Source organism: Canis aureus, chromosome 7, assembly GCF_053574225.1.
Source record: "Canis aureus isolate CA01 chromosome 7, VMU_Caureus_v.1.0, whole genome shotgun sequence".
NCBI lineage: Eukaryota > Metazoa > Chordata > Mammalia > Carnivora > Canidae > Canis > Canis aureus.
The window spans coordinates 2,717,500-2,742,079 of record NC_135617.1 but is presented as its reverse complement, the minus strand read 5'-3'; the positions used below and the strand labels follow the sequence as shown (position 1 = coordinate 2,742,079).

General features: G+C 42.8%; 1 protein-coding gene and 1 long non-coding RNA gene across 6 annotated transcripts; one reads left to right on the top strand and one right to left on the bottom strand.

Moving 5' to 3' along the window:
- Positions 1-5,925: 5,925 nt before the first annotated feature.
- LOC144316962 (uncharacterized) lies at positions 5,926-7,804 on the bottom strand. Its single transcript, XR_013382790.1, has 3 exons — positions 7,571-7,804; positions 6,994-7,155; positions 5,926-6,099 (listed from the first exon to the last, which is right to left on the bottom strand). It is a non-coding gene; the product is annotated as an uncharacterized LOC144316962 (long non-coding RNA).
- On the top strand, positions 6,491-23,374 carry LOC144316961 (uncharacterized). 5 transcript variants are annotated; one of them, XM_077902713.1, is made up of 5 exons: positions 6,590-6,794; positions 8,961-9,030; positions 15,735-15,821; positions 18,973-19,028; positions 22,520-23,374. In XM_077902713.1, exons 2-5 carry the CDS (start codon positions 8,968-8,970, stop codon positions 22,614-22,616), a joined length of 303 nt encoding a protein of 100 aa, XP_077758839.1. In that variant the 5' UTR covers positions 6,590-6,794; positions 8,961-8,967; the 3' UTR covers positions 22,617-23,374. The 5 variants fall into 5 exon arrangements, 1 of the variants encoding a protein (XP_077758839.1); XR_013382787.1 differs by having other exon boundaries at positions 6,604-6,794; positions 18,973-19,139; XR_013382786.1 differs by having other exon boundaries at positions 6,491-6,794; positions 15,735-19,139.
- Positions 23,375-24,580: the final 1,206 nt, after the last annotated feature.

Here is a 24,580-nt window from a genome sequence, read left to right as displayed (position 1 = left end):
TCTCAAGATCCTTACCTTAAACACATCTTCGAAGACGCTTTTGCCAAATCAGGTAAAATTCACAGTGGGTGTTTGAAATCATCTGGCCCATCTTGCTTCATCATCACTCCACACCCCTTCTCACCCTTGTCTAGCACAAGGTCTTAAATAGAAATCCTTGCTGAAGAAATGAACGTTTAGCTCAAATGTGCACTGTATTATATCTTCCTTTATCAAGAGCCCAAACAATAAGGTTAATAAAGATATACACACAGAGAGAAAAAAGTAATGCCTCTCATAAAAGCAAGAACTTATGGGGAGCTTAAAGTAGCTGGATTTAAGCTGATCAAAATTAATGGGAAAGAAAGTAAAATATCTTCTCATATTGGCACTTAGTACTAAGTCTTAGCAATATGAAAAAATGCTTCAAGTCTATGACTATTCATATAAATACACATTATGCATACATATGTCAGCATTGGATACATCTGCATGGATTCAAATCACTAGTAACTAACCAGAATATATACTATATGTCTTTTTTTTTAATTGAAAGATTTTATTTATTCATGAGAGAGAGAGAGGCAGAGACACAGGCAGAGGGAGAAGCAGGCTCCATGCAGGGAGCCTGATGTGGGACTCCAGGGTCATGCCCTGAGCCGAAGGCAGATGCTCAAACATTGAGCCACCCAGGTGCCCCTACTATATGTCTTTTTTTTTTTTTTTAAAGATTTTATTTCTTTATTTGAGAGAGAGAGTGTTTGAGAGGGCACAAGCGATGGAGAAGAAGTAGACTCCCCATTGAGCAGGGAGCCTGATGTGGAGCTCCATCCCAGAATCCTGGGATCGTAACCTGGACTGAAGGCAGCCATTAAACTGACTGAGCCACCCAGGTGCCCTAAGTTATATGTCTTCTTGCTGAAAGTTGTGTATCAGCTGTCCCTCATTCTTCTCATATGAGACAATCTGCTGAAAGGAAGAGTCCGTTATTTCATTCTTCTCAGTTTGGAGTCTGTGTAGGACAACTCCCTCTGTTTCTGTTCTTTTTGTGCCTTTGTATTACCCAATTCACATGGGCTCTAAGTTTTTTTTTTTTTTTTTTTTTTTTAAAGAGTAAAAATTCTTAAAATGTGTGATCTCACTAGGTGCCTGGAGGGCTCAGCCCGTTAAGTGTTGAACTCTTTATTTCTGCTCAGGTCATGATCTCAGAGTCTGTAGATCAAGCCCTGTGTTGGGCTCCATGCTGGATGTGGAGCCTACTTGGAATTCTCTCTCTTTCTCTCTCTCTCACTCACTCTCTCTTTTTCTGCCTCCCCCCCCCGCCCCGCCCACCCACTGACTTGCACGTTCTCTCTCTCTCAAAAAAAAAAAAAAAAAAAGTGTGATCTCCCAATTCCACTTAACCCTGTGACTCCATGATAATTTTTTCTAGTGCTTTCCTCCGCTCACCCAGTACTTACAGTTTGAGGAAATTCACTCTTACAGGCTGTCCAATTTGCTATCACTCTAACTACTGACCTATAGCTTGTGTCATTCTTTCTGACAAACAACTTGAGGTGACAAACCTCAAGGGATTGGGATTTTCCAATGGTGAATATACAATCACCGATGGGTTTCCTAAATACCCAGTGAATGAATCCCAATAACTAGATTGCAAATATATCTCAACCATTTTTTTTTAAAAAGGTTTTGTTTGACTGCAGGTTCTAAAGTGAAAGCTAAAAATATGAAAGACCCAAGTGTTATTTTAAAAGGCTATTAGAAAGAAAATATAGTAAGTACTTTTTGGTCCTGACAAGTGGTAGCCAGGGGTCAGGAGACACAGAGTGGCCTGGGAATGCCTTGAAGGTGGTGGCCCCATGGCTGTGGCTGGGAACTAGGACCAGCTGATGCACAACAGTGAATCCAACAACATTCCTTGACACCCCAGACCAATACCCTGCTCATGTAGGCTTCCTCCCCTTGAATGTCAGATCTTCTTTCCATGCTTGTCAATTCTAGGTGTTCAGCTCACTTTATTCCTAGTTTAGCTTCAGTTTCCTCATCCACAAAATAATGTTAGAAGAATGAATGAGGACAATATATATAAAACACCTAACACTGCAGCACAAGAGATCACCTAAAAGTGCTATTTGATTGATTGCTAGGTTGGTTGATTCATTGATTGACTCATTCATTCAATGTATCCAATATGTACAAGGGTGTCTATTAGGTGTGGGAAGTAATCCTGTCCAAAAAGTCAGGGTGCTGGCTTGGTCCATTACTTCACAGTGCAGAGGCCTATGGAACTCTCAGGTAAAGATATGTAACTTCAGACGTTCTGTGATGTTATGCAGTTATAAGCAGAATTATATTGTGTTCCTAAGTGCTTATGAAAAATTTTATAGACATAAAAGATTTTATCAAATACTCGAAGGAATCTGTGTTGTGGTCATCTTTGCCACCTCGTGGAGTAGCCTACCTACAATGGAAGCCAACAAGGAAAAAAACTAAATAGAAATCTGGAAAAAAAGACAAAATCACAACAACTTTTGTTTGCTATAAATTTCTCTCCTTTTAGTGAAAGGCCATCTGGCTAATTCAGGGCAACTACTCTTTACAAACAAACAAAGCCACTAGTTTATTGCTCCTAGACACTAAACTATTTTGTGGTCATTGAGTCAACTTAGTTCTCTTATTTTTGGGGTCCATTACTTTACCCATCTCCAAGTTCAAATTCAATCCCACCATCAGCCCATGACTTGCCATGCCTTCTCATTTTATTATATCACTTCCACATTCACTTCTTCCCTTGTTTCAGAACATGACTGTAGAGATTACTTTTCCATTCTGATTGGCCCTGAGCCACTTGCAGAATTACCAAACCAACAATTGAGTTTCCTTCATCACTTTCACTCCCATATTCACCAAGCCAGAGTGATGGTATAAACTCTATCCCAATCAACATAGTTATACTCCATACTCACTGGACGTTTGTGAAATAAACAAAATAAAGATTTCCCTGTGTCTTTGGAATCTTTCTCTTTCATTCTTAAAAGGAAGAGAAGCACCAAAAATGGAGTTTGATTCCAGGGCCTCACAGGGGAGCAATCCCCAGGACAGGAGAATCTTATCTTCATCCTAACTTGGTGTGTTATAGGTCTGAGAGGAGAGTGTACATAAAGTTAGAGAAGTGGGCAGACCTGTTGCAATAAATTTGAGGCAACATCTAGTTTCACTTTTATAGCACAAATTTTTTAAAGCCTACCCTAAGCAATCATAACACATAAATAGTAAGTGAATAAGAAAACGAAAGTTAATATTTGAAAATGAAATCAGTCATTAGATGAAAAGGACGAGATTAGAGCCTATTATTTTCTCTTTTCAAAAAATTCATGTATCATGTTTACTGTTATTTAAAGTATTTTCAAAATATTGGCATAAATTGCTATTTTTTTTTAAACTACTGCAGATAATTCATTCGTGTTGCAACATATCCTCAAGTGGGAAAATTGTCTGGTGACAAAATAGAAAGTAGGCCACTGGGGAGAAAATACACACACACACACACACACACACACACACATTTGGGGTAAAAAGACAAATCCATCTGATTAAATACACTCTGTTTTATCACCATATGTACATAATACTTAAAATAAAGAATGGCCGGAGATTCTTTTTTTCCACTGCAAGACCTGCATGAACATAAGGCATGTATTTCCGGAGCTATGTTTAAAAAAGAAGAAGAAGGCCTTTGCCCCTAAGTGGCAATCCCCCGTCAGGGTGGGGGGCGGGGAGCTGGCCCAAACTACTGGGCAGAGAAGGAAGAGGCTTCTTAGGAAATCCCTGTGAGCTATAAAGGAAGTGAGGACACAGAAAATGCAGAGATCCAATAACCCCCTAAGAACCACAGAAGCCTCTAAATTTCCATTGGAGGTTTTGAGAGTTGGCCCTGGTGGGAGGAGAAAGGTGACACAGAGACCAAAGGCAAGAGAAGCAACAACAAAAGCCTTTCGGGGGAAGCCAGAGGAATTTGGAGACACCGTGACAGTGGAGACCCTGGGAGCAGAGGTGGCCAGGCCCTCCCTTTGCCACTGTCCTCAGACTGCCCGCAGGACTCTTGGGGAAGGTCCTTGTCTTGGCCAGACACTTGGCTGACGGGCTGACTGTGCCATTTGAAAGGGACGTGGGAAGCCCAAGGGCGGGTAGGAGCCTCTTCGGGAGGGGACTTTCCCTGGCCCGTGAGGTTTCAGATCATGTTCTGCAACAGCCTCCTGGCTTGTGACAGCGTTTCAGGGAAATGAGACAACTCAAATGCAAATCACAAAGGAAAAGAAATTCAGCCTGGCTTGAGAAAACAAACTGGGCCCTGCCGAGCCTGACAGGCCCGCCCCAAAGCTCGCTGGAAGGGGGACACGGAGGGCAAGAGCCACAGCGCTGGGGGGTAAACACGAAGCAGGGCCTGGGTGCCCGGCGGCCTGCTCTGTGCTTGGGCCCTGCGTGCATTGCCCCTTGTCCATCCAGAAGGAAACGTCACAGAGACATTATTAACCCTATTCTCATCTGTAAGGGTGAGAAAACACACTCAGGGGAATTAAGTGGGAAATTAGCCACCATCACCAGGTCCAGGGCCAAGATTCAAACCGAGGCCCATCTGATCCCAGGGATCATGCTTCTCCCCTTGACTCTTCTGCCACTAATTGAGGTGACTCACCGCACAAGTCACAGTTTTCTTTATACCTAGACTTTTCCTTAGGGATGTGGTACAGGTAATCTTAACGTCAGATAAGGTAGCAGCTTAAAACTAGCCAATTGCAGCCCTGATATGTCCGTCCCTAAGCCGTTTTGTGGAAAGGGGTAAGTCAGGCAACTTCCCCGAGTCTCTGCATTCTCCTCTATAAAATGGGTCGGGCCTGGGCGCTTCTCCAGTTCTCAACTTCTGTGAGGCTTTCCTAGTCCTCATGTGCCGAAGGGAAAACATTTCAAAGTTGTATTTGTTTTTTTTTAACAGCGCATATGATGGGATTATCACATTCCAGTTCTCTGTGGATACCGTATGTGTAAGGACCCCACACTCAGAAAGTGAAAATATTCTTAAGACAGTGTTTTAGATGGCCTTGCGAGTGGAGCCAGAGCATTCCCAGCCAACCCTCTGTTAGCACAAAGGCTGGATGGAAAAAAAAAAAAAAAAAAGCCACTCAACATTCTTTGCCCCTTCCCAGCATAAATCATCACTTGCTGTGGGAAAATGATTACTTGCCAGGATGTAGGGCCTATGACTCATGAACCGTTGTCCTCGGCCCCCAGTTGAGCAAGAACTAAAGGTGAAAAGACTGAGAAGCTGGGCTGAGGACTCTGGATTGCCGACTGTTCCACCTATGACACCGTAAGAGAGGAAAACCGAAAGCTAGGTGAGAGGCTGGGCCAATGGAGTCACACGCTGCTGTGCTGTGGGGCCAAGTCCAGGGCAGAACGACGTGGGCCCCTGGCTTTCTGAGTCATTCCTTGGGTCTGAGTCGTTATAACCCCAAAGAGGCATTGATTGACAAAATGCAAATAATACCACCCCTGGGCTTGTCCTGACAGGCAACCAGCGTGCTAATTAATGCTTGTGTAAGATACTCTCCACATCCGGAAACACCAGCAAACTTCACAGAGAAGGGGTTAAAATTGCTCAACATCGGCATTCTTATTCTAGCCTAGAAGTACATGAGGTCTTAGACACCACAAACACCTCCCCTTGTGGTTTCAGCAAATACTGTGCTATGCTTTCTCCTTTGTTGCTCTAAGCTTATGGAATATCTGCTGTAAACACACTTCCTATTATATTGCTCTACGTGGTCTTTGGTGTCTTTAAAGAAGGTTTGGTTAGAACAAAGAGCCATCTTGTGATCAAAAGAATAAAAAGCTAAAATTACATACTGCGTATATAGTGTCCTAGGAACTTATGAAATGCAATAAAAATTTTTTTTAAAGATTTTATTTATTTATTCATGAGAGACACAGAGAGAGGCAGAGACACAGGCAGAGGGAGAAGTAGGCTCCCTGCAGGGACCCCCATATGGGACTCGACCCCAGGACCCCGGGGTCACGACCTGAGCCAAGGCGGACACTCAACTGCTGAGCCACCCAGGTGCCCTGCAATAGGAAAAATTGATGTTATCTACTCTGAGCATTGTTCTTTACTTTCTTCTTTACTGTCTTAAAGATAGTGAAAGTAGAAGCTCATTATGGAGATGATGTAGAAGGGAAGATTTTTTTTTTTTTTAATTCTCCTAGTTTGGGGAGGGGCCGTTAGATACGGTCTTAGGGTGGTGGTTTGTGATTAAGGAACTAGAGTAGAGTTACTTGGGATAATGAAATGAAACCAGAATTAGCTCGTCTTCAACTGATGTCAGGAAACAGTAGGTCTTTGGATATGAAAACCTCAGAGAATGGAAGGCTCTTCCTAATGCTAGCAGGATAAATGAAGAATAGTAGTTCTTCAAGTATGTTCCACAGAACTCTAGACCCATGAGGTACCTGCATAAAGAAGGTTTTGTACTCCAAAGTAAGCAGATGGGCTAAGTCTGCAGAGTGGTGTCTCTGCACCACAGCCGCCCTGTTAGGGAAGCCGGGCACCTTTGTCACACCCAGCATATCCCCAAGGCACTGAGGCCCTTGGAACCACGCCCCTCCCCTTTTTATGTTTCATGTGACACTTTTTAATCCTGTACAACTAGTGCTTCATGACCAATTCTTGGTGAAATGCTGGTGAGGAAGGAAAATATAAGGGGAAGAATTTACACGGAAAGGGATCCGCAGAAGGTTCCTGATCAGTGAGGCCCCAAAAGGTAAGATCCTAACGTGAAGAGAGGTAGACAAGGGACACCATGCAGATGAGCGATGGGTTGGACTGACCAGGAGAGGGGATCAAAACTTAGAAAAGGAAGCCAGCACTTAGAATACTTAAATTATATGGCACACAGTGTACCCAGCTTTGTGAGGAGGAATTATTACTCTATTTACCATTAGGAAGAATAAGCAACTCACCCAAGACCACATACCAAGCAATTTAGAGCATGAAGGCTCAGGCAGGCCCGTCCAGCCAGACAGTCACGCAGAGCACGGCTGCCAGGGCTGTGGGCCACCGAGACCGGGACGGGATTGGTATGTGTGGAGCTGTGAGGTAGCGGTGACACGGCCTCCTGGGATCTGAAAACAGATATGACGGTTTTCAAAGCTGGAGTGGGCTTTCCTCTGCAGGCAGAAGCAGGCTGATACAGTGGGAGAAAAACAAAAAACAAAAAACAAAAAACCCACACTTCTGTTTCTTTCCTTCCTTCCATCTTGGGTCCCTTAGTTATCAAACTTCTGGAGAAACAGGCAGGAATCGGGCCTTTAAAACTTTCTCTTGGGGCCCCTGGGTGGCTCAGTGGTTGGGCGTCTGCCTTTAGCGCAGGGTGTGACCCCGGGGTCCTGGGACCGAGTCCTGCATGGGGCTCCCTGCATGGAGCCTGCTTCTCCCTCTGCCTGTGTCTCTGCCCCTCTGTGTCTCTCATGAATAGATAACTAAATCTTTTTTAAAAAATAAATAAAGAAAAATAAATAAAAGAAAACGTTCTCTTGCCAATTCAAAGCAGGCAGCATTTTCTCTCATAGGAGGTCCTCTCTTCTGATGTCCAGAGGAAAACAGGCTCCAATTTGTCTCCCCCAGAGGGGACAGGCCACAGGCACTCCACCTGGGCACCCACACGCGTCCCGTTCCTCTGGCTTCCTCGAAGCCCTGCTCTGTGAGCACTGCCGCTGTGTCCAGGAGGGACGTCTGACGGCCGTGACACTGAAGGATCATGCGAAAAGACAGGTGCTCTGGCCTAAAAATAAATGTTCTCTTTCAAGAGCTGCCATCGACTTTATCTAAACTAATACTAAAAACAAAAAAAAAAAAAACAAAAAAAAAAACAAAACACTACTACTAGATTCTCTAGGTGGAATTCAGGGAAAAGCTTCACATTTTCTTGGGTATATTGTTTACATGGGAGACGGCTTCTCAGAGAGCCCATCTTCGTACAGTGCGTGGATTGGAGGAGCTAGGCATTATAGGCAAGGTGTTAACTTCATCAGTAAGCCTTCACCTTATTTAATCTCCCCTGTTTAACAGTTTAAGACGAGATTACCCCAATATATCTGTTTTTACCTACGAACGACCTAACTCTGCTGCCCGGTAATGTATTATGAATGATATAAAGCACTCACAAAAAAAGGTTTTTAAAAAATATTTAAAGATACATTTATTTATTTTCACTATTTCCCCCATACCTCGATAAATCAAGGGATCGGCGCACCTCACTCTGTGATCACTGACCTTACAGTTTGCCTGTCATGAGAGAACTCATCTATTAAATGAGCTCAGAAAGCTTTCGAGTCTCTAAATAATCTCGTTAAAAACCTAAACAGCCCATTAATAACCTGATTGGTCTTAAGGCAATTGAACTATGCCCTCATAAAAAACCATTAAGCAAAAGAATGTAGGCCACTGGTTGGCTGGCTCGCAAGGAGTTACTTCTGTTTCCCCAAATGCTTTTGGTTCACTGCCCACTGGATTTTAAGGGAACAGCTAAATATCGTCTCCTCGGTAATGTTATTCTCCCTCAAGTGCGTGTAATCTTGCAGAGCTGTTTCTCCAGAAAAGAACAAGGTTATGTGAAGGGGAGAGAACATCTCTCCCTCCAGGGCAGTTGTGCAATGCAGGGTCAAGGGCTCTGTCTACAGAACTCAAAACCAGATCTTCAGGGAGTGCTAGGAGAAGAGAAGGAGCTGAACAGAGTGATCGTGCCCCTGCTTGGGCACGGCAATTACTTGAGTTTTCAGATGAAGAGTGCTGTCGGAGGCCCAACAGACTATTTGGCACAACCAATAAAAAAATTTTAAAAAGACAAAAAGGTACCAGAGCGGGTGTGGAATATTTGCTGGGTACGGAACAGCACTAACTAATGCCCTCACACGCTCTCTCCATCTAGATGCCCCATGCACAAAATTCTCCTACTTAGAAGGAGAGTATTGGTCGTTCACCTCACTCTTCCTTTAAAGGTATGTTCATGTCTCTTTCCATTTAAAAAAAGTGTATATTTGCTTTTTAAAAGACTCCTTGGCAGAAAAACCGACCAAACCACTATTAACGTCTTAGTGTGACCTTGGGGATAGGTCTCATGACTGATAAAAGCGCTAAGAGGATTGACAATTTGGTGATCCGTAACTCTGTAAAGAAGGAAGATGCAAAGGGAAAGGGCTTGGAAGGGCTACGGATCTCCAAGGGGGAGACACTTGGGGAAAATGGAGAATAGGAGGATCTCGGAAGGGCAAACAGCATCGTTCAGACTCTGGTTTAGAAACCATTCTAACGGCAGCCACTCGAAATTTGGGTTCTTTGCTGGGCTAGTTCAGCGACCACTGAAATGAGGAAGTAAGCCCAACGCTTTTGTAAGCCTCGGAGTCCATAGAAGTTATGGAAATTCCTGGTGGGCTCACAAGAGACTCTACACGGAGGCAAGGAAAGGCAGGGAGATTCCACCAGTGAGTCAGACCAAAGGGCCAAGGAAGGCCTACAAAAGCTTTTCTCAGACAAAACGAATCACTGAGAAATTTGGGAGAATGAAATCAAGTTAACAGATTTGGGAGAAATGGGTGTATTTCCTACAGGACCCGGGAAAGAACATTAAACGACAAACCTTTGGACTTAAAGACTGAGCGAGAAGGTTGCTTGGGTGGAAGATAGACAACAGAGCGCCAGGCGCTGGCCCCGGAGGCTGGTGACAGTGTTGGGGGAGGCCCTGTGGGCAGTGGGCACCAGGAAAGCCCCCAGCATACCTGGAGGGGCTCCGGGGAGCTGAAGGCAAGTCCATAGTCTGTGAGGGGAGGTGACTAGTGAGGCTGAGCCTCTGTAAGGCCTAATCCTCGACGCAATGGGCCTGGCGATGACCTTGCCCGAGGCTCTCTAACTCCACAGCCCCAAGGACGTGGAGATGAACTGCATCAGGAGGGAGCACATTGATGGGAGATGACTAATATATGGACGAGAATTTCTCGTAAGCTTTTTCTTATTGAACACATCTGTGATAGAGGCTCTGGCATCGCATTTTATATGACACAAACTCTGTAAAAACTCTGAAGTGACTATTAAGTGCGTGATGTCAGGTCTAATGTGGGCCTAAATAACACCGGACGCCACAGACGGTAATTTAGAAGGTTCTAATCACATCTTGACAACAAAAACATTAGAGTCTATATAATAATGTCAAAGCATCTGAATGAAAAGAGAAAAGCACAAGCAATATTTTTTTTTCTGCAAAAGCCAAACATCTGGATATTTTGGAAGACTGAACAGATATTTCATAAAACCACAGTTTTTAAAGTTAAAGTGTTCTGTGATCTGCTTGGATCTAATTATTTTCCATGGTTTTGCGTGAATATGGAAAAGAGTATTGGTTCAATAACTAATAACTGAATATAATAATGGTAATTCATAGGTAGTGGTGGTTGAGCTTCAAAATTCCTATCTGATGTATGTATTTTTAGCGCCTGTGTTTTACACGTAGTGAACCTTTCACACATCGTTAGCTCAGCTGCGGAGGGCAGGGTCCTTCAGAACTCACCACTATGGTCAGCTGATGAACCCACGTTGGCCTTGTGGTCACTCATATCTTTTAAATTAGATTTAAATAAGAATTTTGTTCTTCATTAATCATCATTTCTCTTACATGTTTTTATCTTATAACACCCTGTTCTACCGTAGCCGAAGTACCTGCTGGCTTGTCACCTTCCCAACTAGGCTGTAATTCCTCCGCTGCTTACACGGGGTGGCCGGTTCCTGGCTGTGCTAGGACACAGCAGGTGCTCAATTAATATTTATTAAACTAAACAAGAGCCAAAACCCATGTAAAATTAAGACTTCAGCTAGCGTTCAGAGAGCACGGCAGATCATTTGCACCTTAGCTAATTTCCATACTTAGGCCAAGGTAGGCCTGCAACTTTGATTTCATCAGGTTGCTCAGTATTCACGTCAACTTGGATGCAGTTTTATTACTTTAATTTGTTAGTTCAGTGTGTTCACCATGACTTTCCTTTTGGTTTTCCCTTTTGCTGATCCCTCGCCAGCGTTTCTACGCTTCCTTCTCACTCCCCGCTTGGTCACTGCCTCTGGACAAATTCAGGCAGTCATTTGTTAGATTTAAGATAGAAGTTAGAGACACAGGAAGAAAAAACAAACAGAAACCTTGGGCATCACGTTTTTGCTTTTAGTTTTATTTCCCAAATCGCTGTAAAAACAACTTGGAGCTATTTTCTTTCCTTTTCCCTTTTTAGCATGTTGTACACCCTGGACAGGCAGCTATGGTTTCTTAATGATTCTACATGATTTTTAATGCCTGGCCTTTAAATATTCAAAACAGTTTGTTAAGTCCATAATTAAATTTTAACTTGTTTTTCAAAGTCTGTGTCTCTGCAGAACCACTGAGAAACACGAAAGACAAATGTTGGCACTTGTTTTTGTAGCATAATCAGAATCCATTTCCTAGGGGGAAGAAATGTTTCTGTGGTTTGCACTTGTATGCACAGTGACCCACCTCCCTGCAGACCCAGGCTGGAGTACACTACAGGCCACGCAGGGCACAAATGCAACCTTTAAATGCTACCAATTCCCCAATAGAGGGCAAGGTCAGGAGCGAAGCCCATAGCTATCCTCCAGTGTGGATCTCCAACTCTACCTCTTGCCTCTTGCTAACCTGCAGCTTAAATAATTTTTTGAAATTGTAAATTTTGGATGAAATTTTTTTAAAATCAATTTCAGCTGCACAAGAATAGAGATGGGAGCATAATAAGCCCTCCCACCTCCCCAACTCATTAATCAAATATTAATTCTGATATGTTCTCTTCTAAATTTTTTTTAAAGATTTTATTTATTTATTCATGAGAGACACACAGAGAGAGGCAGAGACACAGGCAGAGGGAGAAGCGGGCTCCATGCAGGGAGCATGATGCGGGACTGGATCCCGAGACTCCAAGATCACTCCCTGGGCCGAAGGCAGATGCTCAACTGCTGAGCCACCCACCCTGCTGGGGATCCCCCAAATATGTTCTCTTCTAAAGGATCTCAGTCCATGATTTTCAGAACATGCCAGGTCAAAATGTTACACACATCAAAGTCAAATGATATACAAAATATTCGTCTAGTGTTTTTCCTGAAGCATAGTCTAAGCTGGCTTCCAAATAGACTGTAGAATTGATTAATCTTATTTATTAAACTTTCTGGCCTATCCCTCAGCTTTCTAATTCCCTGGGGAATCTACACTTGCAGACATACTTCAACACCTAAGTATGAACTAGACTTGATCATGTCTACCCAAGTCTTGGCCCTCACTGTTTCCATGCTGCAAGAATCACGCTACTTAAATGGAATTTGGTTGTTTCAAATGTATTTAGTTCAGTGTTTGTTTTGTTTATTAGTTTGTTTTAGGGCTTTGCTCTCCCTATTTTGCCTCACATGGATATTTTGCCCAAATTTCCCTACTTTATCTTCCTTTTTCACTCCCCACCTTGCTACTGCCTCTCAACAAACCCATTTCCAGATCTAAGTATTAAGGCTGTACCTACACGGGCAAAGTGGGGAGCTAAGGCAACTCTGGAGAAGAGTTCAGCACAAAATAGCAACCTCCTGATCCAGGGGAAGGCAGGTGGAGCTCTGTAAGGGCTGAGTCTCTCCACCCTGATGCAAACTGATACGAGATAATTTCTATATCTTTCCATCCACTCTCAAAAAGCACATGTATTTTTACTACATTTAACCAGCACGTTTAGATGGCTCTTGTGTGCTAAGTATAAGCATAGAGCGCTGGGGCCAAGGAAGGTCAAAGACGTGCAAGGGAAGGGAAGAACTATTTTTTTTTAATTTTTATTTATTTATGATAGTCACACACACAGAGAGAGAGGCAGAGACATAGGCAGAGGGAGAAGCAGGCTCCATGCACCGGGAGCCCGACGTGGGATTCGATCCCAGGTCTCCAGGATCGCGCCCTGGGCCAAAGGCAGGCGCTAAACCGCTGCACCACCCAGGGATCCTTTTTTTTTTTTTTTTTTTTTTTTTTGGGAAGAACTATTATGAAGGAACTAGATCTGGGCTGTGGTCTTTATATTCACTCTCTTTTGTAATACCTAACACAGGACAGATCACCTCTGAGAGATGCAGAAAGAGAGACTTGGAGAAGTTAATGAACTGGCCTGTGCTTTCACAGTCAGTGGGTAAAAGAACCAGCATCTGAAAGCAGCCGGCCTGATCCCACAGCCCATCATCTTTCTACTTGCTGCCCTCTGCCTTCACACCAAATGCGTCTGCCCTGAAGATGTTTTAAAAACCATAAGGAGAGGCAAGATTTACACAGATCGGAAAAGCAAAAAAATAAAAATAAATTGAAAAAGAACACGAGATGGAAAAAAAAAAAAAAGAACACGAGATAGGATTCAACAAAATCCAACAAGGAAGGTGGTCAAAAACCACAATGTGTGGTCGTGAACAAAAAGTAAAGATGGGAGGGACAGTCTGTGTGGAAAGGAGGTTGGCCTTGATGTCCACCCCATTAAGTTCAGGAATTATCACCTTTTCCTGTGCTGATGTGAACTTTGGATTCTTTGGGTGACTGTTCCTTGCTCTACCATGGCGTCTGAATTCAAGGCAGAGCCCTGGAATCCATTTGTACTGTTGACTCTTCTCATTCTTTAGCCCCCTACTCACCTACCTTCACCGAACCCCTTCCCTAAAATACCGGTGAGGCCAGTAATCTTTCAGAAATAACAAGAAAGCAGGATTTACAATTATTTTGATAATGTCTGTGCAAACAGCCATAAATTCTATACTTTACATCATGCAAAGGGCTGCAGTGTTGACAGTAAGAAAGGGTCAAACCAAATATTTGCATCTGGGGCCTCACCTGTTAGACCAGCAGTGAAGAGTCCAAAGTACAGCCCCAAGGCACCCACCGAAGCCCAGCAGTGCACTTGCGACTATTTTCCTGAAAGTTCCTGCTAGCCAACCCTCGCGGGCGCACTGCCGGCTCCTTTGAAATGGGGATCTCACCTCTCCCCATTCACTTACCGAAAATATGTCCATTATAGGATCAGATAAAGTCATTTGTATACTTATTTGAAATTCTTAGCAGCCCTGCCTGCTTTGGAACAGGAAGACAGTCATTTAAAGCTACAGTCTGATAAAAGAAGAAAAAAAAAGAATCACTGGGGAACTGTCTCCTCACCCTCGACACCTCCTGTCTCCTTCCTAGGGTTTGACCTGAAATCCTGGTGTGCAGCAGTGAAGGGGAAAATATATATTCATGTTACTGGGAACCCCTAACACCGTCTTCCTTTTGCTCCTCAGATCATAGGAAATCAAGAATTTTTTGAGGAAGCAATTTCATGTTGGTTTTGGTGGATTGAAACAAATTCAGGCCACCAGATAAAAGAAAGAAGAGGAATGGAAATAAGATCACCCTGCCCCACCTCAAGCCTGGAGACCTTACTGTCTCGAAGCAGCATTTTTTTAAATATAAACTTAGCATAAATAATTACCAGGAAGAAGTGAACCCATATTTCTTACAATAAAGAATATTCTAACTAACGAGCTCCAACTACGCTGAAGTCTCATGTCACGCCCGCATGGACAGTGGGTATCATACAAGGCACTTCCCAGAGCCCCCTTGTGCCATACTGATAGACAGAAGCACTGTACAGACAGCAACCAACCTGTACAATCAGGATTTTCTGGATATTCTTGATGTAAATATATTGTCCCACTGCTGGAATAGAAAAACGTGTGTCTCAAAAAAAAAAAAAAAAAAGAAAGAAAGAAAAAAAGAAAAACATGTGTCTCTACGTCCATCTGCATTAAGCTCAAGCGTGTGTGTTCTCTGTTATAGGACGACTCTGTCCTCATTGAATACGGTCTAACAAAGCAGGGGCATCGGTCATATTCAAAATCTTTCTGCGTAACATATTCATCACATCTTGTTAATTATAGACTAAATAGAGTCTGAGCCCAGTTTTGAGGGCTAATAACAGGGGAAATATTATTTACTAACCTGATTTTACTTCTCGATGAACAGATATACCAACGTTCTGGGTTCAGAAATGATTTTTCCTATTATTTTGGTTCTTCCATGAGCAGCCCCAGAATAATACAAGCTGAAATACAATCCCATTCCTTGGATGCTGGCTTCGCTGTTTTTCTCAAAGAACCAAGGCCTCTTGTGGTCCTCAAGCGTATCCACACAGCCACCTGCCGATGGGCTAGTAGTTTTGGTGTGAAAGCATCAGGGTGGGGGCTCAGCTGTGGAACCCAGAAAGCTGGAGGATGGCCACCGAACACTCAGCATGTAAGAATAATGGAACTGCCTTAGCTCAGAAAAAAAAAAAAAAAAAAATCCTAAATTACATTTTCCTGATGCATCCAGCAGAGTAGATGCAAGCCCCCGAAGCCTGGAGTCGTCCACAGGGTGCTGCCCCAGTCATGCCCTAGTGGATGCTCTGGGAGGTTCCATAAACCCCAGAGAATATGCTCATGTGTGGAAATGTTGCCAGAGAATTGTGGTGGGTGTATATTGTGGTTTGAGTTCCTTTATGACTAAATGGTTTATTTACCTCTTTCTTTCTTTCTTTCTTTCTTTCTTTCTTTCTTTCTTTCTTTCTTTCTTTCTTTCTCTCTCTCTCTTTCTTTGGGTCTGAGTGGCTATGAACCATCACCGTGAGGACAGTTTGCTGGGTTTGGGTTTGTTTTTAACGAGTGCACCAGTCCTTTTCGAGATGCAGCTGCCACAGAAAAGGAAGAAAGAAACCATGAGGTGAGTGGGGGAGGAGAGAGGGGAGCACCAGGAGAGAGAATGCACCAAGTCTGACCACTTGCGAATCTAGGCCTCTGCCCGGTGGGGGGAATCACCGGCCAATAATAAAAGTGTGGTGGAGTCTAGGTCCTTTATTTAGCTTGGCTTCTTCCAAGGACAGCCGAGCGGGATGCAGGGGGGTGACTGCTACAGCACCCACCCGTGCCACCCCCCCCGCCGGGGCGCAACCGCGTGGCCTTGGGGAGCAATGAATGCCAAGGTGTGTCAGGCCCGCCCGCTGACCGGCCCGGTGCTTGCAACAACTAATGGCTCCTCGTTTTCATGCTGAAAATATGCGCCCCTTGGAACCTCTTGTCTCCTGGTCAGATGTGCGTGATGTGATCTACACTGTGGAATGCAGCCCGGGCATGTGCTTGCAAGCGCTCGGATCCAAGAATCAGGTTTCTATTATATACATGGTCTGCATTGCCTTCTGCAGTGACCTCCGTGCATTTTTTTTTTCTTCATTTAAATTGTGGGCTTATTTTTAAATGATCCGTGTTCCATCAATCCCTTAGCCCCAAATGTCTGGCTGATAGGTAAGTGTGCTACAGTTATCAAAACGTCCCAGAGACGGATTTCACAAGCTCCTTTTTCCCTCCTCTGGTCCTATACCTGGGAAGTGCTGTGGTGTGGGTAACAGAGAGGTGGGGGTACAGCTGCCCTGGGCCGGCTCTCTGGGCTGGCACCTCTGCTGCGTGGTGCGTGAGTAGACGTGGCCGGGATTGCAGGCTTCTCAAAGAGACACCACGGGTCCCATGGACACAGCATTAATACATTTGCCAAACTATTTACATATTATTGTTTACTTCCTCGTGAAGCTGGCTGTGTTCACTGAAGCTTATCTCGCAGGCACGTAGGGCGTGAGGAACACGCTTCACGTTTCTGGAAGGTAGAAAGCCTAAGGATCTTAGTTTTAGGCCTTCCTTCTCCACTAGCCCTCTAGTAGGCTTTTGTGACTTATTTAATTTTTCTGGGGCTTGGTTTAGGAACCCTTCTTTGGATCCAGAGAAGTTTTTGGGTGTTTGTTTTTCCCTGTAGGATCTCCCTGAGTCTTTGCTATGCTAATGAGGGCTATGAGTTCCAGGAGTGTGCAGTGAATCCCAAGCTGACAGGACTATTGAACACTTTTTCCCCTCAAAAAAGTGCTCACATCCTGGACTTTATTGCAAGTGTTCCATAGAATATAGTTGGGGGGATGCCTGAGTGGCTCAGTGGTTGAGCATCTGCCTTCAGCCCAGGACGTGACCCTGGGGTCCTGGGATCGAGTCCCACGTCGGGCTCCCTGCATGGAGCCTGCTTCTCCCTCTGCCTGTCTCTGCCTCTCTCTCTCTCTCTCATTCTGTCTTTCATGAATAAATAAATACAATCTTAAAATATATATATATATAGTTGGAAAAAGCCATGGAACTAGAAGTGCTCTTCTTGCTTTGACATACTATGAATCTATAAAGACAACGCAGAATTACACACATTTAATGGATATATAGAGAGGTCGTTTATGATCCTGTTGTCTCAATCAAGGCTTTATGTCCCAGGTAACAGTCCTCACTGCTTTTGGTTACTTGTCCCTCGCCACGGTATGGGTGGCAGGCAGCGTCCTGAGATGGCCCCCAAGATTCCTGCTCCCCGATGTAAATACGCACCACAATACCCTTTCTTTGAGTGTGAGCAGAACTTGTGAATATGATGGGGTATCATTTCCATGATTATATTCCTTTATACAACAAAAAGGGGTCTTGTGAATGTAAATAAAGTCTCCCGTCAATTGGCTGGGAATTAATCCAAGGAGAGTTACCCTGCGTGGATCCGACCCAATTAAATGAGTCCTTAAAAGAAGTCAGAGATTTGAAGCCAGAGACACTCTCCTCTTGCCTTGAAGGAGCAAACTGCCATGTGTAGACGGCACCACAGGGCAGAGAATGTCAAGAAGGCTCGGCCTGCGGGGAATGACCCCAGCAAGAGAGCAGGGAGCTTACTCCTACGACCGTACGCAACTCAATTCTGCCAGCGACCAGGCCGTGAGCTTGGAAGAGAAGCCTGATGAAAGCCTAGGCCTGGCCAGCATCTTGTGGAGGAAGCCCTGAGCAGAGGGTCCAGCTACCCTGTGCCCATACCTCCGATCTGTAGAAACTGAGCCAACAAATGATGTTATTTTAAGCCACTAAATCCATGTAATTTGTTACACAGCAATAACAAATGCACACTTGCATGTGCATGATGGAGCCATGTGGGTCCTCAGAATTAAACTGGAAAGGCTTTTCACTTTCTGCCCTCTAAACTTTAGTTAAAAAAAAAAAAAAAAAAACAGAAGTGGCTGGTCTTGGTACTGAGTGAATCGATCTCAGCAACCATCTTCCTTGGGGAATTCTTTTCCAAAAGTCCACGTCTTTCAGAGGACATCTGATCAGTATTAAAAAGTCCCTTAGTCTTTTGTCTGGTTTTGGTTTTGTTTTAAGATGGCAAAGATCAACCTAACATACAAGTACTCAAGAGAAAGTAATTAACATTTTTGCCAGCAAATCCCTTTTTTAAATCAACCAGTTGTCTAAACGGATACACCAATAGTTCTAGACTGATTCCTCTATAAAATTTTTTGTTCTTCATGGAATAGATAACTATTTATTTATTTATTTATTTATTTATTTATTAAGATTTTATTTATTCATGAGAGAGACAGAGACAGAGACACAGGCAGAAGGAGAAGTGGGCTCCATGCAGGGACCCCGACAGGGGATTCAATCCCGGGTCTCTAGGATCAGGCCCTGGGCTGAAGGCAGCACTAAACCGCTGAGCCACCCAGGCTGCCCAATAGGTAACTTTTTAAAGAAAACAATGCTATTCTAAGAATAGTCTCTATCATGGGATTTTTTTTTTTTTTTTTTTGGAGATTTTCCATATCTTTATATGTGTACTGATAATGTATGTATAAGGCCTGGCCTCTGGGTCTCACCAACATTGAGTATATTGATTATATTTTTAGTAGCTTCTTCCCTGAGAATTGAACAAATCATCATCAAAACCAAGCTAATAAAGGAAGGATTTTTTTTTCCAGATGAGGAGTTAAAGGGCAAATATTATTTATCTGATAATATATACTATTTCTCCCTAGGAATATGAGAAGACAGGGATTCCCATAGTACTCCTGAAGAGTTGGAAAGTTTCCTGGTAAAGCTGAACTTGTTTCTCATCCTTATACGAAAGCCCACTCACATGCCCGATGTCTAGCCTACCACCTTCCCCACATTAAAGTGGCTCAGTTTCTATTTGTTACATCCAGTAACTTGAACCATCTCCTCTGCCTCATTAGTAGTACTCCCTGACCCGACCAAACTTCCTCTCATTTCAGAACGACCCAAGGTGAGGAAGGGTAAACAATGAGAATGACAATTAAGAACTGGTGATTTCCAGAAGCAAAACAGAAGCCCCATTTGCTTTACTTCATGTCGTAATTTCCCAGATCTGTTCCTCTTGGCCAATGTTGAGCCAGGCATTTTCTCCCTTGAAGGCTGAGCAACTTCTTACAAAACCACACTGTGGGTTTTCCCAGGTGCTGTTATTTCCTGAGCAGTACATGATAACAGTCCCTTACTTTTCACAGACTGAAAGTTTACAAAAAGTCTTGTCTCAGCTCATTTGATCCTCACAATAGTTCCATAGGGGTCAAGCCAAGTGTCATTATTTCCCACTTCTAAATAACAGAAATGTCTGTTTTCTGGAATTATGTGACTGGTCTAACTATGGTGAGCTGTGATGCTGAGTTTGGAATCCACATCTTTTGGATATAAGTCAGTCTTTCCCCAGGATTCCTATCCTCCTACAAAAATGTCAGTGAATGGATGGAAATAAATATTCAATAGGCAATGGCTTCCTACTGTTCCCTGGTCTTACCCACCCAAGTCCTCTGCCCCACTTGTAAAGGGCACCTGTGACCATGGCTAACACCATCGAGTACAAGTTCCCAAGCATAAATCTGGATCTTGCCTACCTCTAAGTCTGACCCTTTATCTTCCAGGAATGCTCCATTTCTTATAGTCCGTTCCTCATACTTTCTTTCTGCCTAGACTTGCTCTGACTGCATTTTTCTGTCTGAGTAAGTTGTATTTGTCCTTGAGGACTCTGCTCAGACTTTGCCCAGGCTGGCCAAGCTAGTCCTCATCTGTGTCCAGTCTAGTCTTCTATTTATCACATTATTAAAATTTCTGCTAATACATATGTACCTCTCTAGGATATGGGTCTGTTGATGTGTCTGATTTATCTTCTGTCCTCTGTATTTACCCCAGTGCTAGGAATTTCATCCCTCAATGTTTGTGGAATTAGGATTTTTTTTTTTAAGGAGTGATTTTATCGGCTAGGAAATAAAAAGCCAAACACAGTGAGCCTCCAGAGGTGTAGCTTCTCTACCTAAACTGGTTCTGAGGGAACTGAGAGTCTAAGAATGGACTGAATTGCTATACATTAGGCTGGAGATGGGCGTGGAGAAAAGAGGGGGGAAATGCCCATAAGCTTTGGAAAGTTCTGCTGAGGATCCTGAGGATTTCAGGTCACATGCTTAGGCACTTGGGTGGCCATGAAGTTACCCTCTTTGAACTCTCCCTTCCAGAGCACCTGCAGCAGGGAACATAGCTGTCTGACAGCCTCAAACTGACATAACTTTGGATCCACTGAAGCATTAGAGTTAGGTCTCCTTCCCATCGGCTGCTCCCAGACAAGGAGAACACAGTGGGGGTAGGAAACCTGGGCCATTTCTGCCTGGTCAGGTCTCCTCTGATAGGATGTGAGCTCAGGGAGCTCAGGGATCCCTACTGGCATAGCTGAGGCTTTCTCAGAACTGGACTGTGGTCTGCAGCTGCTTCCAACCAGATCATCTCTTCTCTCCTGAAGCTTGCTCTTGCCTACTCATACTCCCCACCCCTTTTTCTCCTTCACAAGCATTTCCCCCAATTACTCTCTTGCCCAGGTAATCTTTTCTTGACATCTGCTCTTCAGAAGACTTGGACTTCTAAACTAAGAGAGTTAGTACTCTAAGTACTCAAGATTTAGGTCCAAAAGTCAAATTTTAGACTTGCTACTCTAAATGCATAAACTCTGCTTACAATTTAACAACGCCCTTAGTCTAAAGCTATGTAGTAGTTTCGAATCTGAGCTAAAAATACCATAAAACAGGACAAATGGGTTCTGCTTCTGTATATCTGATATACACAGAGGCAAAATAGACAGTAAAAGTAGCCCACGTTGGCCTATAAGTAGTATGAAAAATATCATGGTTCACTTGACTCATGGGACAACAGGAGCGTGATCAAGTCATCGAGGTACCAGAAGGGTTGAAGAGCATGGACCAGGTGTCCAACAGTTACAGAGTATAAACAGCCCAGCTGTCCCCAACACTAACCAGCTGAGGAAAGCCCCAGGAAGAGGATATTGCAAGAAGTCAATTGTGTATCAACTGCTATAATAGGGTGACCTTTCGGTCTTTTTTTTTTTTTTTTTAATTTGTATGGCATTTCCAATCATTTTATACTTTTGTTGTGGCTATGGATACTCATGACAGGAAAAGTGTATGAGAATTGTGCAGATCTGGAAGTATTTCATCGTATGGAGAAGTCATTCAGACACCAAACAGCAGAGTTACCCTTAAAGAAATCCTTCAAGTAGGGTCTCCAAGCACCATGAGAACACAGCCTCTGGTTCTTCAAAAAGGCAGCAACCAGTCACCCAAACATGCTATGCTGTGTTTCAACTCTTTTCAGGATCTTTTAAGCTACAATTAAATTAAGCTATTGCCCGACCCTTAAGGATGTGGGCAAGTCCATGAAGTAACAACAGTTCTACACATTGATACTTCAGTAACTCAGTCTGACTGGTTTTCTTATCTTCTTTATTTTTCTGAGCTTTGTCTTAATGTGATCTACAGTTTTGCCTTTCTTCAAAATGACATAAGTTAAAAAAAAAAAAAAGAAAGTAAGTGAACTTTTCAATAAATCCAAAGAAAAAACAAGGTATATGTCAGCCATGATGAAATCGTAGGTGATTAGAGCTTCTTCTTAATTAATGCAGTATCTCTCACATTTGTTGAACTCATTGAAAAACATAAAATAATGTAAATTATGGTCCCTCCCACACCTGTGCTAGAGATTCTAATACAACCTCCCAAAAAGAGTCGGCTCCCAACCTCTGTGAAACCTAGGAGTCAACATTTTCCAGAACTTGTTTTTTCCTACTGTTTAATATTATAGAAATAATACCTTTCATTTCCTTTTCCAAATATAAAATTATACAATGATATGGAGAATGGTTTTCCAAACCACAAATATCCTAATAAATATCCTGATATATCCTACCCCATCTCTGAATATCAGGATAGGTCTCACAAACATCACTGAGAATTATTGATCTAGTCTAACACTTTTACTTTGCAGAAAACCTGAGGTTGTAGATTAAATAATTTGTCCAAGTTTGCAAAATTAATAAAGACTGAAATGTATTAATGTAATATAAATTTATTTAATCAATTTGAAGAGTATAACCCCCTATTGTTGAGAGGCAGTGAATATAACCACCAAAACACAATTACTACTCCAAAATGATAAACTCTGATGCTATGTTTCCTATATTATAATTTGATTTTATCTACTAAGTTCCCACCATCTCTCTTCTAGGCAGCCTTTCCAGGTGAACACAGTGCACAGCAAAACACAATTCCTGCCCTCCGGAAGCTCACTGTCCAACAAGCACAACAGACAGGTGAATCAGTGACTTCGATTTATGATGCAGGTTTGATGACGAGAGCAGAGCAGGATTGAAGCACAGAAGAGAACAAGTGAATCAAGTCAAGGCTCGTGGGGACGCCTGAGTGGCTCAGTGGTTGAGCGTCTGCCTTTGGCTCAGGGCATGATCCTGGAGTCCTAGGATCGAGTCCCACTTCGGGCTCCCTGCATGGAGCCTGCTTCTCCCTCTGCCTGTGTCTCTGCCTCTCTCTCTCTCTATCCCTCTGTGTGTGTGTCTCATGAATAAATAAATAAAATCTTTAAAAAAAAAAAAGACTCGTGGTCAGGAAGGCTTCCTGGAGCACTCCTCTGGCCACCACACAACGAGACACCCCCAAAGACAGAGCCTGTACCTGGTTATCGCCCTGACTCCACACCACCTACTACCACCACTGGCTTATCAGCCCTTCGTATCACTTGCACCTTCGCACAACCGTTCCCTACATGATTCTTTAGCCAAATAGTTTCTACAACTTTGCAAACACATGATTGAACTCGTTATTGTTTTTTTTTTTCTTTCTTGAAATTTGAGTTAAATTTACCCAACCATATAATACCAAAGGGGGAAAAAAATCTCACTTTTACATCTTTCTATCCAAAAGGCAATCTCTTTTACCACCTCTTTTTGTTGTTTCACTCACGAGAACTTGGATACTTGAGTGTTTGTGTAAATGAAAACAAAAATAGAATTCTGTTTGTATGAATCTTACAATAAAACAAAATAAACCCACCAATTAAAAATCTTCAGATCAGATGGATGGCCTGCATTATTTCAACCACAATATAGGGCAAGACTCAAAAAGTTTCAGGGCCATCTTACAAGGCCTGTAAGTTGGTGACCTTCAACTGCTTCTTTCCTCCTCCCTTTTCTATTGGCTTCAGTGCTGGCCTGGACAAGCACTGTGATAGCATAGCCTCTTATTCAGAGCTCCAGAATTGTGCCACCCACAGTCCAATGGCTGGAGGCCAGAGCACTGCCAGTCACACAGACATGAGTCAGGCTGTGACATGCAAGAATTCCCACTCAGGTTCTTTCCTGATGGTTTTCTTGGAATTGCCACCATCAACAGCAAGATGGTGAGAAATGTGTGATATAAAAGAAATGTGTGGTAAGGCTGGTCAGAAACCTTGACTCCCACTCTTGTGACTTTCTCAATGTGTGACCATTAGCAGTTTTTCTAATCTGTTCTGCTATCTCACAGTTACTGTAAAAATCAGAATGAAATGATGAAAATTAATAGTTTAATTTTTGTTAGTGAGAGAAGAGAGACATTCTCACATTTATTTGGTCTAGGGGAAATTATAAGACCTTCTGGAGAACAATTTAGCTGATAATTATCAGACTTTTAAATGCCCAGGACTTTGGCCTAGTGATTCCTCTGGAAATTTAGCCTCGGGAAATAATGAAGAAAGTGCAAAAAGATATATGTGAAAGTAGGTATATTACTGTGCTGATTGTAATAACAAAATGTTAGAAACAATCGAGTGTCCAATAATAGAAAGTGGTCAAATAGAGTAGAATGTACCTGCATAATAGTATAGTGTACAGCTACTAAAAATAATGTTGCAAAAATATAAAATACAGCTATTGGTACATAATGGCATGTAAAGGTTATTATTATTAACTATACGGGCAAGTTAAAAAATGTATATATGGTGTTAAAGATATGTGTATGTGTATATATAAAGATATGTGTGTGTGTGTATATATATATCCATAAACATCTACATAGAGAAGTGGGATGGGTATGGAACTAAACTCACCAAAGTGCCAAAGAGTTTAACTCAGAGTAGTATTTTTTTATTTTCCTTCTATTTATGTGTCTGTTTTCTAATTTTTCTATAATATGCATATATTTCTATTATAACAAGAAAAAATAACCTTACATTTGGAAAGTAAAATAGCATGTATGAAAACCTACACTCCACTGTTATGGTATATCAGAGTATTAT

Excerpts from the sequence above, each read along its gene's own strand:
- LOC144316961 (XM_077902713.1), top strand. The coding sequence starts at position 8,968 with ATGCACAAAATTCTCCTACTTAGAAGGAGAGTATTGGTCGTTCACCTC. Across the intron at positions 9,031-15,734 it reads ACCTCACTCTTCCTTTAAAG|TTTGCTGGGTTTGGGTTTGT; the intron begins GTATGTTCATGT and ends CCGTGAGGACAG. Across the intron at positions 15,822-18,972 it reads AGGAAGAAAGAAACCATGAG|GAATATGAGAAGACAGGGAT; the intron begins GTGAGTGGGGGA and ends ATTTCTCCCTAG.